This window comes from Lontra canadensis, unplaced genomic scaffold, assembly GCF_010015895.1.
Source record: "Lontra canadensis isolate GAN:19392208 unplaced genomic scaffold, GSC_riverotter_1.0 scaffold60, whole genome shotgun sequence".
NCBI classification, from domain to species: Eukaryota; Metazoa; Chordata; class Mammalia; order Carnivora; family Mustelidae; genus Lontra; species Lontra canadensis.
Window position 1 is genome coordinate 1224561 of NW_022631054.1, and position 14112 is coordinate 1238672.

General features: G+C 48.4%; 1 protein-coding gene across 5 annotated transcripts in view; it reads right to left on the reverse strand.

Moving 5' to 3' along the window:
* PHC2 (polyhomeotic homolog 2) overlaps positions 1-14112 on the reverse strand; it is a 53106-nt gene that overhangs the window by 22040 nt on the left and 16954 nt on the right. For 4 of the 5 annotated variants that reach the window (XM_032877148.1, XM_032877149.1, XM_032877151.1 and 1 more), the window contains 2 exons: positions 9016-9428; positions 8596-8761 (listed from right to left, as the gene is read on the reverse strand). In XM_032877148.1, coding sequence (XP_032733039.1) covers positions 8596-8761; positions 9016-9428 — 579 coding nt within the window. Of the gene's footprint in view, positions 1-4068; positions 4334-8595; positions 8762-9015; positions 9429-14112 lie in introns of those variants that run through there. The other variant, XM_032877153.1, reaches the window with a different exon arrangement.

Here is a 14112-nt window from a genome sequence, read left to right on the forward strand (position 1 = left end):
ACCTGGAAGGGGAAGGGAAAAAAAAAACCTATTAAGTTTATCATGCTGGCTGAGATGGGTCTTAACGATGAATCACACAACAACAATTTACCAAATTATGCACTGTTTCTTACTACACTTTCTCCAAAAACTAACATTCTTAACTATAACTCTAGATTAAAACAGGCCATTTCTTGACTATGTCAATCACATTCTACTTTGTTATTGGCAGGAAAAAGTTCAGAATCTGTAAGATTTTTGTCTTGGTTAAACAAATGGTTGATTATTTTCCTAACAATTCCCCAAGTGTCATAAAGTTGAACTAGGGGTGCCCTCCCTCTGGGTTTCTTGAATCAGTGGTCTGAAGCAGCTGGTAATTCAAACTGAAATTCTGAACTAAGTTAATGCTCAAAATGAAACCTACATCTATCTGAGATTAAGTACTCTTAAACAGGCACACTTCTTTTTTAAGAGAAAACATACTCAGAATCAATCTTTAAGTGGTGACTCACATTATAGTTTAAACCATACCTTAAAAATGTTTAAAATACAAATCTACATACGTTCATACATCTACCCTGAGGGGTAGGCCAGCTTTGCTTTCCACCAAACAAGGTGCCAAGTCACTGCAGGGAGTGTCATTCCTGTTACTGGTACAAAGGCCTCTTGGGGGCAGATTGCATAAGGCAGCCAGTCCTCACCCTGCTTTTCCAGGGAGGGGGTGTGTGTGTGGAAAACACAATAGCATCTACAACCACTTTGGTGAGATTCCTCCCGACCACACAAAGTCATCATCTTCATCTTCTAGTTGCAAAATGGCACAAAACGAGGGGGATAAATGAGAAAATATCACTTATGAAGACTCCTTATTCTCATTACCCTACTCTCCTGTCTAGTAGATTTATCTTTTCGGAAGAGAATCCTTTTGAGGATGGGACCAAATCTACCTGGAGATTACAATGACACTGAACAGCGGGGAGAACTTTACTATAAACTTGGAATAACACAAGAAGGGTGGGTGTGGGGGAATATCATACTAATTGGGAAATATCATACTAATGTGGAACAGTATTACCAGAACTGGAACCATCATCCTGGTCCCTAGTTTTTGTAATTTAAATTTTATTTTGGCTTACTGATCCACCCTAGCTGAAAGTGAAGGACTGTGATAGGAAGTGGCTGAACTTTATTCTGCAAATGGTTACCAAATGCCTTGCATGAGGTCCACAGCCCAAAGGGGGACAGAGACTTAGAGGAAGAGTTTAAGACTCTAAATTATCCTCTTTACACATTCATAACAGGAGAAAAAAAAAAAAAAGACAAAAAGACATGGACTCACAGGTGGAAGTTCTTAATTCTGAGACCGTCATCATTTCTCTTTCTCTTAAACAAAAAACCTAGGGAGGGGACAGCCTGTTTAAGAGCGAGAAAGAACACTTCAATTTTTTAAGATCATCTATCCACTTACTCCTCTTCTCTTAGTTTATTCTCTTCCCCTTGGAAAGATCAGAATTAAAGGATCCAAAGTATCTGAGACAGGAAATGAGTAAGGCAGGAAAAAGGATGTGGTCTGAAAAAGAGTGGATTCTGGGCCTGAGCCAGAGCAAGTTAACAGGCACAGGGTCACAGATGGGGGAGGGGGCCTGGTGGCAGGAAGAGAAGTCTCAGGATCAATCAGCTTAGACTAGTAAGTCAGTGACAGAGGAGACAGATCTGGAGAAGCATAACAACACCTTCCTAAAAGCTTATTCTCCACTGAAATGGAGAGAGACAATGACTGACGAGTCCTACAGCTAAGAGAATCAGTATTGGGACAGAAAGAAGAGCCAGAGTTTCCGCCTAACTTTGAGGGAAGTGGAAGTAATAATATACATTGAGTATGCCTGACAAAGGTAAATTAGAAATTCAGTCAGGACGTGGAAGAGAGGTGGAAAAGAAAAGGCTGGGAGGTGAGAACATGACGGAACACCAATATTCTTCAAGCATCTATGTGCCGCATCTCAGTAAAACAACAGCTTTAAAAACAAACGAGGAGTGATAACAGGAGAGACTGCTCAAGAGAACACAGTTGGGTAACAGAAACCAACCAAGAACAACAGAAATGTACACCAAGAAACTACCTACTTTCTCAAGATCAAGGCTGGAGAAAAAAGGACATCTATTCTTCCAGTGTGTACAGACAAGCCTGGAAACAGATCCTGGGTGGGCAGGGCACACGTGATGATGCAGAGCGCCTGGAAAGGGCAGGTGCCAAGAGAGCACCATTACCCATCTGCTGGACCCTCTGTAAAACAAGCCAGCCCCTGTGAATGAGCCAAACCAGAAACTCTGGTTCCTGTGCTGCAGGGACTGGAATTCAGGTACAGAAATAGTGGGAAACACAGTTTATCAGCTGACTCAGATCTCCAGATGTTGGGGGCTATGTGGGAAAAGCACTTTTATAGTCTCCACAATGCCTAGCGCAGTGCTTTATATGAAGCAGGAGCCTAATAAAAGTGTGTTGATGCCAAAGTGTGTGAGACCAAAACTACTTCGCTGTGCAGGTACCTTAAGATTTCCAAACAGAATCTCCTGCCCTATAACCAACATGGTAAGTTACTTTCTTCCTATTTCACAGGCGAAATGATACGAAGCCCTACCTCCCTGTGACCTAAACCTAAGCCCTAATCATCAGACACGCCACAGGTCTGCTGCCCTGCACTAGAATAAACGATGAGGAGGGCAGGAGCAGGGGAAAAATATAGGAGCAAGAAGGCATTTCCTTGCTTCATTAGCCTGTAATTTTCAGACTCACCTAGAAATTCTGGCAGTTCCAACATTTGGGTTGACTCAGGAGGGGAAGAAAAATCCCAGGTGAATGATAATTGGATTACCCAGTTATGCCCCAGAGCCAAATGGCTGGAAAAGGCTAGGACAGCGGGGTCTGATACACTTAAAGTGACATTATATTCTAAACCAAAAATCAAGACACTCGGGCAGACAGACAATGGGATGGAATATTTCAAACTGGGGCTGTCCTAGAAAAATCGGGGACATATGGCGGATTTAGGTCCATTGCTTATTTCACAACAAGGGATCCTCTGGGCCCAATATGCTAATGGAGGGGATTAGAGCCCTAGGATGGGAGATGTCTGAGGGGAAAGCTGTCACTGATCTGTAAACCAGGAAAAAAAATAGAAGAGACTCCGTCTGTAGACCACACTAGAGGAAGGGTAACATTCTGGGTATGGAATAGGGAGGAAAGGAAAGTTGATCAGAACTGAAAGTATGTCAGTGAAATCTGTTTAGGTATTGTAGGCAGGGGTGGGGAAAGGACGGAGAGGGTTGGGATGGTGGGGGTACGGCTGGTACAGACTGGTGGTATCCAGGCATACAGGAGTCAGGGGCCAGGAGTTCAGACTGTGGCTTCACCATTAGTTTGCAACCTGACCTTGGGGAAATTATTTCCATCTCTGCGGGCTTCAATTTAAACAGAGAAATCTCACAAATCCCGATTTTTATGTAAGGAATCCGCATTTCAGCATACCTTCATTTGGCATGGGAAAGAGAGAAAATGCTCTTCTAAAAATGGAAGACAGGACAGCCACAGAACAGCTTGTCCTTTCCATCCAATTAAAAACCTCGTGAGACTGAACTAGATTAAAAACAAAACTCTCCGGCGAAGCCGCAGGCCCTCCAAGCTAGGTAGTCCCCTACCAACAGAGCGCAGCGCATGCCAGCAGCCCTGCCCCTAAACGGCCCGTCCATCCCCCGGTAAACCGCCGTCCCGGGAGGACGGGGGTGGGGTGGGGGTGGGGTTGCGGGGACCGGGGGCAAGGGCTCGGACACACACGGAAGCGTCTGGCACGCCGAGGTTGACACAGCGGCTTCCGGGGGAGTACGGGGCAGACAGGGTCCCCGACGAGCGGGGGGAGGCGCAGACACCTCCCAGGCGCCGAGAAGCCGAGAGTCGCGGGCTGGCACGGCCTGGCAGCCGAGCAGGCCGGGGCCGGGAGTGGCACCGGAGGGCGGTGCCCGGCTTCGCGTGCGACGAGCGCTGGCCGCGGGCCCCCTCCTGGCGAGAACCCCTCCCCCGCCACGGGCACTGACCTGTCCAGGGCCCGGCTGGGCCTGGCCGGGCGGGGCCTACGCAGCCCCTCGGCCGGGCGCCGCCTCGCGCGGGGTCCCGGGCCCGGGCGGGCCGCCTCCTCTCCGCCGGGAGCCTCCGAGCCGGGGCCCGGGGCTGCCGCGGCGCATCCGACCTCACCGGCCTGGCCGGCGTCAACAAAGGGCGGCGGGGGCGCGAGGCCGGGGCGGGGGCGCGGGCGGCGGCCGGATTGCGCGCGCGCGGCGGGCGCTCGAGGGCTGCAGCCGCCGCGGAGACAATGCGGCGCGTCCCGGCAGGGCTCCCGCGGCCGCCTCCGCCGGGGGCGGGGCGCGGGGCGGGGCGGGGCCTGGCCGCGCGGGGCGGGGCCTCCGGGAGGCGGGACGCCGGCGCGGAAGCCGGGCCGCGGGCTTCCTTTGTGCGGCCGCACCGGCTCCGCCCCTCGCCCTCCGGAAGGCGCCCAGAACGGGGCGGCGGGTTAGAGACGTAAGTTTGGAGAGGCCGGCGCCGCGCGGCTAGGCCATCTGCCTGCCGCCCGTCAGAAGTCCCCAGTGGCGTGGCGGACTGTTGACTCCCGCCCGGCCAATTCGGAGGCAATAATAATGACTAGCGGTAATCGAGTGCTTAGTATGTGTCAAGCCCTCCGCGCACGCATTCCCACTTAGGCTTCACAATAACCCTACAAGTAGTCCTTATTCTCCCCACTGGGAACTGAGGATCAGAGAAGTTAAGTAATGACCAAAGTGACCCAGTTACACCTCCATAAACCGGGATAATGCCTACTCTTTAGGCTTACTGTGAAGGTTAACTGAGGACATTTACACAAATTGCCTGCAGTGCCTGGCACACAGTTGGAGCCCAATAAATGCTACTTCTCTTCCTAAACCACACTGATTTAAACTGAATTGTCATGGCGAAGCACACTCATTCACTAGATATGCTAGGAGCTGTGGGAGATACCAGAGATGTGCAAGGTGACTCACCCATCTCACCGCCCCACCCCCCAGCTATACCAGGAATAGACGGCATGGACTTCTCCCTTCATGCGTGATGTCTCCTTTTTTCCAAATATTTTCCAATTTTCTTGCCTTTTTAAGCATTCGTATTCTCCCTCCGCCCCCACCCCTCCGCTTTTCCCCTTCAGGTCTCATCCCTTTTTCTTTGTTTCTGCGTCTTACATTTATTTTATATGCCGATTGTTTACTTCCCTCCCTCTTCTCCCTATTCCTCTTCCCTCCCCTCTACTATCTTTCGAATTTTCAAAAATTTCAAAGTCTTCGTTCCTTAACATTCCCATTTCCTTTGGGAAACATGGCATTTCTTATACTTACAAAGATAACATGGTATAGAACACTCAACTTTTCTATTTCCCAAACAGGCCCACACTTTCCTGCCTCCCTCCCTTTACTTCTTTTAGTCCCTCCTAGAGTGACTTTTCCCCAACTCTGCATGTCTAGGTCCTACTTATCCTTCAAGTTCTAGTCTCAGGAACAGTGGTCGGCAAACTTTTCCTGTAAGGAACCAGATAGCAAATATTTTAGAGTTTGCAGCAGAAAGTATATCCAGGGCTTGACACTTACTATTCAGCTCTGCTATGGTAGCTAGACAGCAGTCACAGGCAATACACACATGAATAAGTGCGGCTGTGTTCCAATAAAACTTCATTTATGGACACTGAAATTTAGATTTCACATAATTTTCACGTATCATGAAGTATTCTTTTGATTCTTAAAAGAATTTTTTAATGTAAAAATCATTATTTAATAGTTTTCAAAAACTGGCAATGTGATGGATTTGGCCCTTGGGATGTAGTTTGCCAGCCCCTGCTCTCGACAATGCCACTTCCTCTCGGCAATCTATCCTGAAAATCTCTACTTGGTGCTAACTCTTCCCTCTTAGCTTTTAAAGCACTTACCTATAATCCTCCTATGGCATTTATGACATTTTGGGTTTTTTTATTGTGTTTGCTTCCTGTGCATTTCTTGTCTTTCCCAGCAGACCTTAAGCTCCTGGAAGGTAGGGCATGGACCTTATTTCTCTATATCTATTACCTCCCAGCCCACAGTGCTTTGCATGGAGCAGGTATTTGAACATGGACAGAATGGATAATATTTAAGTCTTGGGTGGCTCACAGTTGTTTCCACTGAGCAAAGCTTACTTCTCTCATTAGATAGTACCTCAGGAACAGGATGCTTGTTGTAAGTATAGATTTCAGAAGGAGATTTTTGAGAGCTTTAGAGAGAAGACAGAGAAAGGCGAGTGTCAGTTCAGTAGGAGTCACTAGATAACAAGTACTGGAACAAGGAATGAATGTATATTACCACCAACCTGCAGACAAAGCATGTGTCCTCAGTCGGGTCCTATTCAACATTTCTATCAGCACGTTGGTTAAAGACAAAGAGAACATGCTATATGATTTACAGATGGCAAGGTGAAGCAGAGGAGCTAATACAAAGAATCATGAAATCCAGATCAAAACCATTTCTGTCCCCTCACTGATTCTCTCTGTGTCTCTGTTCTCCTATCCTTAAAATGGGGATGATAAAAGCCCTTCCTACCTCATAGGATCACTGTCAGGACTAAATGAGGAGATACACATAAAGCCTCCGCAGAGAGGGCTTAGTAAGTATCAGCTATTAACTATGTTCTTGCTGGGCAGGAACTACAGGCTGAATTCACAAGATAACATTTAATAGACATAATTAACTATATTTTGGCTCAAGCTACAAATTGTACAAGTTTGAGACTGTGGAGACCTGGAATGATAGCAGTCTGCGTAAAAAGAAACCTTAAAAACAAAATAAAAAATAAACCCCAAACCCAGCCCTCTGGGATTCAGGTGACACAGTGCATTCCCCTGGATGGGAGGAGCTACTGCGCGCTGACGCAGGAAGGTGAGGACGTTATGCTTCCAGCCACTCAGGACTCTGCCCTTTCATAGCAGTGTGACCTGGACCCTCTACAGGCTTTTATTTCCTCCTCCAAATCATGGGGACAATAATATTTATCTCTCAGGGTTAACATGAGTGAGGGAAGGAAAACTTAGAACAGTACTTGGCACCTAGTGGATGTGCAAACAAATCTCAGTTCCTCCTTAACCATACCATGCAGATCTGCGAAACAGTCCTGCCCCTTGAAGTGCGTAGAAAGCTAGGACCAGGTGCCAACGAATGGTGGCTAGTGGCTTCTTCTATTTGGAATTACTGTGCTTCATTCGGGGACTCACACTTTGGGAGAATTAATGCAAAGGTGGAATGTGGCTAAACAAGAATGACCAGATGATGGTGGGAATGGGAGGTCTTACAATGGGATGGGCTGGGAAAAAAAAAAAAAAAGGTCTCAGATATGCAGTCTGGAGATTATCCCTTTTTTTAATGGGAAGGAGAGGAAAGAGACATGGTAACTGTCTACAAACACTGCAGGAGATGGACCCTATTGCAATTCACAAGACATTCACGGCCAGTGGTGGAAGGTCCAGGAGATCTGGTTTTGGCTTAATTTGAAGAGCAACTTTCTGACAATTAGAGAAACTCCACAATGGAATGGGCTGCTTTTCAAACTGGTGAACCCCTTATTATTGTAAGTGTGCCAAGAGAATGGATGGCCTTCTTCCTGTCTTTTAATTTTCCTGATGTTCTTTCTCCACATTATTTTGCTTTCCTTTTCTTTGATCCCATCTCTATTCCTTACAGGACACTGATAGCCCTTTCCTCTAGTTTGTCCCCAAGTGCTATTCTTCTCATTTCTCCTTCTTGAGTTTCCAAACACTTTGTCTCTTGTCCCCACACTGACTGCCAGCACATATGAAGTCCGATGACTGGAACTGCCTCCCTGAGTTGTAGGTGGACTTTGAATGTCAGAGAATGTCAAAATGTCACAGATCTGGGCCAAGATTGCACACCAGCAGAGAGGGGACCCAGAGGTCATGCTGTGACTCTCCCATCAGGGTAGAGGGATCCAGCAGAGTGTCCTGAAGCCCAGGCATGGAGAAGGCCATTTGTCACTGGGCACTCACAGAGAGATGGGATCCTGGAACTGAGCAGTTCTTTCAAAGAGGTTTTGCATGAGCTGAACTCATTCTGAATCCCCTTCTGGCTCCCCCTAGGCATTTGCCATATCTTTGTTCTATGGTAGCCATTTGTCATATTTCCAATTTCAAAAACTCCTTCTCAGAGCAAGTGAAGCATAGAATTGAGACAACTGGAAACCTGCCTGACCTTTCAACGTGCCATACGGATATGCAGATACACCTGACAGTAAAGACATGTAGGCCTCAGAGTCTGGATCTAGAACCTTCGACTCCCCTTTGCTTTCTCTCTCCTTTTATATCTTCTGAGTCCCCTTTCTTACCTTTTGGTTCGTCTTCCCATCTCTCCCCACCCCCTCTGTTTCCACCCACCCAGCTTCCTTGTTGCCTTGTGGGCTGGCAGTGGTTTACCCGCCCAGGTTAGATGCCCAAGTGAAATGTGCCAGGGGATGGCCAGGATGGCCAACTCGCTCCCCTCCCTCCAGGGCCCCACTGCACTTCATACCGTGAGCTGGGGACTGCTGGATGTTAGGGCTCTTGGGGACGGGCAGGCCTCCAGGCATGGCGGTGACGATGGCCTGTTGATGGGGCGATGGGCCAGACTGAGTCTCGGGCACACTCTTCTCCCCGGGTACTGCTTCCTTCCAGTCATCCGTGGCGCATTGCTGGGGCTGTGAAGGGACACGACAGAGATCATCTGCTCACACATGGCCTCTACATCCTCAGAACTTCCCCTGTGTCCAAGGAGTTTGGAGAGCGGGCAAGGATGTTAAGGTTCAACCAGCCCCCAATTAGGGAGGGGTCCCAGGCTTTCTTGGACCGCCCAGAGGGGACTTTGAGAAAAACACATGCATGTGGGCGCTGTGGCATTGCCTGAGATGCGTCCTCCCGCCTGTTCCCGGGATGCTGGCACTGGCTCACTCACCACTGGTGAGGCAGGCTGCAGTTGTAAGATGACAGCTGAAGCATGCTGGAACCTGCGTTGAGGGGTGTGGGCCAGGCCCTCAGGGTATCCGTTGTGAGGCCCAGCGTCCGGCGTGGGAGGGTGACACTGCTGGGTGCCGCCAGCCTTGTGCAGGTTGGTCGTGGGGCACTGGAGAGGCAGGGCGGGAGTAACTGGGCCTAGTGGCTGGGCGTGGGCTTCGGGGCTGGGCTGCAGGGTCAGGCTGGGAGGGACAGAGGCGAGCTGGGGGTGGGACTGGGCTTGGAGTGCTGGCCGGGACTGCTGTGGCGGTGGCGGTGCTGGCTGCTGGGGCTGCGGCTGGAGCACAAACTGGGGCTGCAGGTGCTTTGAGGGCGGCTGCGAGAGGAGCTGGTGCGGTTGTAGCTGAGCATAAGCTGAAGGGGGGACAGACCAGGTCAGGGGGCACAGCTCGACCTCATCTTCAGCCAAGGCTCCCACTCTGCCCCTCCCACCTCCACAATACAACAGCTTCCCAGACTCAAGGTTTCGGCCTTTGATCTCTTTCAGCTTTCACTTTAACTTTCTCTATTTCCTTGCCTTCCTCCTGTGCTGAAGTCTTGTTCCCTCAGGCAGCCCGTCAGAGCCCAGTGCAAAACTCACCTCTTCTGGGAAGCCTTCTTGGACCAGGCCAGCTGATCGGAGGAGCCCTGGATTCAACAGTGTGCCATGTTCTCTGTCCCCTCCTTGCCCTTCCCTTGCTTTTCTCTGAGCCTGCAATCGCTGTGGCCTTCCATTGCCCAACCCAACCCTAGCTCTGCTCAGGCTGGGCCTCCTCCAGAAGAGAGGCTTGCGCTCGGGGTCCTGGACTCTGTTACATACACAGGGGCCTTGGGCTAGCTGCTCAACCTCTCTAGCCTCCGCTTCCTCTTCCAAAAGTTGGAAATAAAACCAGTTCCCGCCCAGAAAGTTGTTGTAGGGATGAAATGAGAAAAAATTTTGAGAATAAAATGAGAAAAAAAAAAAAAAAGAAAGACACAATGTGCATAGCACAGTGCCTGGCAGACAGTCATGCTTGATCATTTCTAGCTATAATTAAAGTGATGATTTCAATGTTGGTTTAGGTTCTCAAAGTATGCTGGACTTAGGTCTACCATAAAGAACATGTATCACAGTGCACTCTAATTGTTTCTTAGCTGCCTGCCCTTCAAATCATGAACCCGTTGTCGTCAGAAACTATCCTGGATCTCTTTTTCCAGAATCTGGCCTAATGCCTGATGTCAGATGGGGGCTGCTAAAGAAATAAACTTCTTGTCCTGAACTGGAATTAATTTGTTGCTATGTGCCGCTAGCCTTTTCTTCTCCCATTTTAACCAGACTCTTTGAGTTGGGGATTCTTACACTTTTTTAGTAATCCATTCAGTGTCTAGCTCATTTCTTATATATAATAAGGATTCGGAGAGTCAGCTCAGAGACTGATTGTCCTTACTCCTCACCCTGCTTAGTAGCCTCCAGGCCAGCCTAGCCTGAGGGCAGCTCATCCGAATCTGTCTCGCCTGACAGAGGCCCTCCACCAAGATTCCCCCAGCTGGGGAGCCACTGCAAGAGACACTGTACCTTGCAAATGTAGAGAGGGTCACAGCAGGAAGCACACAAGCGGATTTTTACAACCAAAGCTGCCCAGCCAATAGTATAAAGGCATATTTTGGATCCTGAGCTAACATTTTAAAAGAATCCTATGATCTTGACAGGTGGAAAGCAAGCAGATTTCAAACTGAATTGGGGACAGGGGCTTCTTTCTTAAATTTTGTCTGTCGACACATAACGTTTCCACAATCTCGTCACAGCCCAATACAGAGTTCCAAGCAGAAGGCCCATCGGAGTGGAAAGGAAAGGAAAGAAAGGAAAGAAGAGGTGTGATGGGGAAACAACGTGGCCCCTGGTGACTGACCGCTGTAGGAAGAGACAGGGCACAGGGGTTTTAGAGAAATGCGCCGGGTTTGAGGTGATTGGTGGCACATAAAAAATGGAAATGGCCAGTAGGCATTTGGTGATTATAAATTGCCCCGGCCTCCAATGGAAGCCTTGCCTCCCAGTTCCACATTAAAGAGCTCAGAACCTCAGTAGGCAAAGACTGTTAATCAGGCAATATAGACAATCAGGACTTTCTTTCTTTCTTTTTTTTTTTTTTTTTAAAGATTTTATTTATTTATTTGACAGAGATCACAAGTAGGCAGAGAGGCAGGCAGAGAGAGAGAGAGAGGAAGGGAAGCAGGCTCCCTGCTGAGCAGAGAGCCCGACTCGGGGCTCTATCCCAGGGCCCTGGGATCATGCCCCGAGCTGAAGGCAGAGGCTTTAACCCACTGAGCCACCCAGGCGCCCCCAATCAGGACTTTCTGAGATGACTGTTGATAAGGCGTCCGGGAGGTCCCACAGATGCCACGCAGGGCCCCATTAGGCTTGAGCGGCCACAAAGACCTGCAGGAGGATGGGCGCCATCCCTGAGAACTCAGGTAAACCTTTCTGCCTCTCAGTACAGAGTCACTAAGTCCTGCCCTGGGACCAGTCTCTGCTGCAGGGGCTGCCCGTCTGAGGCAAGCATGGGTGAGGGTGCGGGTGCGGGGCAGGGAGCAGAGCGTCCGAGGCATGTCCTGCCACTCCCCGGCTGTGTGGGACCCACAGAGGCGGGTCCTCCTCCTTCTCAGGGATTCAGAGTTTTCTCTGAAGCGGAGGTTTGGGTGAGGTGAGCACAGGAGTCGCTCCCAGCTCTAATCTGATGGGGGTGGCTATCATAGAAAGGTAGTTTAAAATTCGGGATGTATAAGGTGGTGAAAAGAAGGTTAGAGAGGAAAAGGGTTCTAAATGTCCAGCGCACAGAGTACAGTTAGGAACAATACACGCTTGGTTGCCAAGATTGGGAAAGCAACCGCTGGCCCGCTCTCCCAGGGCATCCCTGTCTATCCCACTAGCCCACTCTCTCCCCTCTATGCTGCTCATGGAAAAACAGAGGCATTGTTTCAGAAGAGATGATGCTAGTGTATGCCATGCTAGAAACAAAGCTCCTGAAGACTTAGGTAAGTTCATAGATCAAAGACTCAAGGCATTTGGGGGTGGGGGCAGGGGGAGTATACACCGTAACCTTTTGAGGTTAATAAAGAGCAAAGACCATGATTTAACTCTGGCATTATCCTGGGTCAAAAGTTCTTTTATTTAAAATATTGCAATAACTTTCTAATTGGTCTTTTCTAATTCCAGTTTCTTCTCTCTATAATCCATCTTATAGACTACAAATTAATCTTTCTTTTGCAAGTTAATCTTCCCAGCGCACAGATCTGACCCCTGATAGAAAGCCATCAGGGATCCTCCTCTGTCTGCTGTCTAAAGCCCCTGGCATTCAAGATCTCTTTACAACCTTTTAATTTTTATTATTTCTTTGATCCAAGCAATCTCCGCTCACTGTCCCCTGTACAGAGTTTATGCCTTGTCTCATCCTGCCCCGAGTGCCACACAAATCAAATCCTTTCTCTGCCCTTTGGGCCAAGGACACTCTTCCCCTTGAGCTACACCAAGGTCTCTCTGCTTTGAGCGGCCCTCAGAGATGCAGCGTGTCCTGTGGTCAAGTGTAAGCTCCAGAGTCAAAGTGCTTCATGCTTAGCTCTGCCACTTACCAGCAGTGTGGTGCTGGGCAATATATGACCTCTCTGTACTCTGTCATCATCTTTAAAAGGGGTAAAGATGATACCTATTTCATGTTATTTCAGTAAAAGACTTATCTCCTTTAGGAGGCAGAATTTATGGGATTCATTTATTTCATTCAAAGAACCTTGAATTTAGTGGCTCCTCAGTCAGTACTGGGGAATGAATGAATGAATGACAACATGGTGGGACTCCAGCTTGTTTGTCCCACGAAAGCTTTGCGCTTTAGAGCCAAAATGAAGATGAGAAGGATATAAGCCCACAGGTCATTTTGGATTAACCAGCATGCTGGTTTATGGAAGGCCCTCCTCCCGTTCACCCCCTGTTCACTACCTTCCTGCACTCACTTTCAACCCACCCCAACCGCTCTACTCGCTGTGCATAAAACATCATATCCCATTGTGCCTGTCTGGCTTTGATTTCAGTGCTTCCATTTTCTGGAATGCCCTCCTTCTGCTTCAGTGATCTGAGGCTTAAGCTGCTTTGGCTCAGGCTCAGCTCCTGTTGTCTCCCTCTTTGCCTTAACTCTCAATTATGGGTTTTCCAGCAGAATTCCTGAAGGTTTCTGTTTGTTTGATTTATTTGTGATTTAACATGTGCTATCTTGTATACAGATTTCAGGATTCTTAAAAACTGATTCTTATTCTCCCCCAACCCTCATTTTAACATAACATCCTCTGAATGGGCATGTACATCCCAGTTGCTGTCAGTTCAAGGGGTGGTGCTCATCCTTCTTAGATTTTAATAAAATAGTGGTGTCCTAGATGAACTCAAACGGGGATATTTTTGTTCTTGTGCACGTTTCCTATCTACCCAGCTAACCTTTTTCAGTCAAAGGCATGTTCTGTGTTGCTTTTTAATTTTTTCTTAATTTAAAAGATATGCTTTAATTTAGCTGGAAGGTTTTTATGTCTCACCTTCTTCATTGTCCAACAGGATACTCTACATGCTTGCAGATGCTTAGTAAATGTCTGCTGCTGATCATGGTGAGATCCAAGAATGCTTCTCCCCCTGCCATGCCCTCCAGCTCAGTTTCGGGTGCTAAAGAGTATTTCTGAAGGCAGCCATGATACCAGAGCAGGCCATGTCTCTCTTCCCCACAAGTGGAATGGGGCATATCCATCTATACAACGTTAATGCACAGAAATCTCTTTTTTCTTTTTCTTAGTTTTTTTTTTTTTTCTAATGCCAAGTGGCTTCATTTTTTCCCCCACACCCACTTTGGCTCCCCCATCCCCTCCTGCTGTAGAGTCCATTGCTTCTACAGAACAGAGGGTTGCCTCTGTGGGATCTCAGCCACAACTCGCAAGACTCCATCATGATGCCCTTTCTGTTATGGAGCAGGGGAGGGGCAGGCCCAGGACCTCCATTAATTAGAGCCTAGAAAGGAAGAGAGACTCTAGGCAATGCTCATCTTCCTCTCTG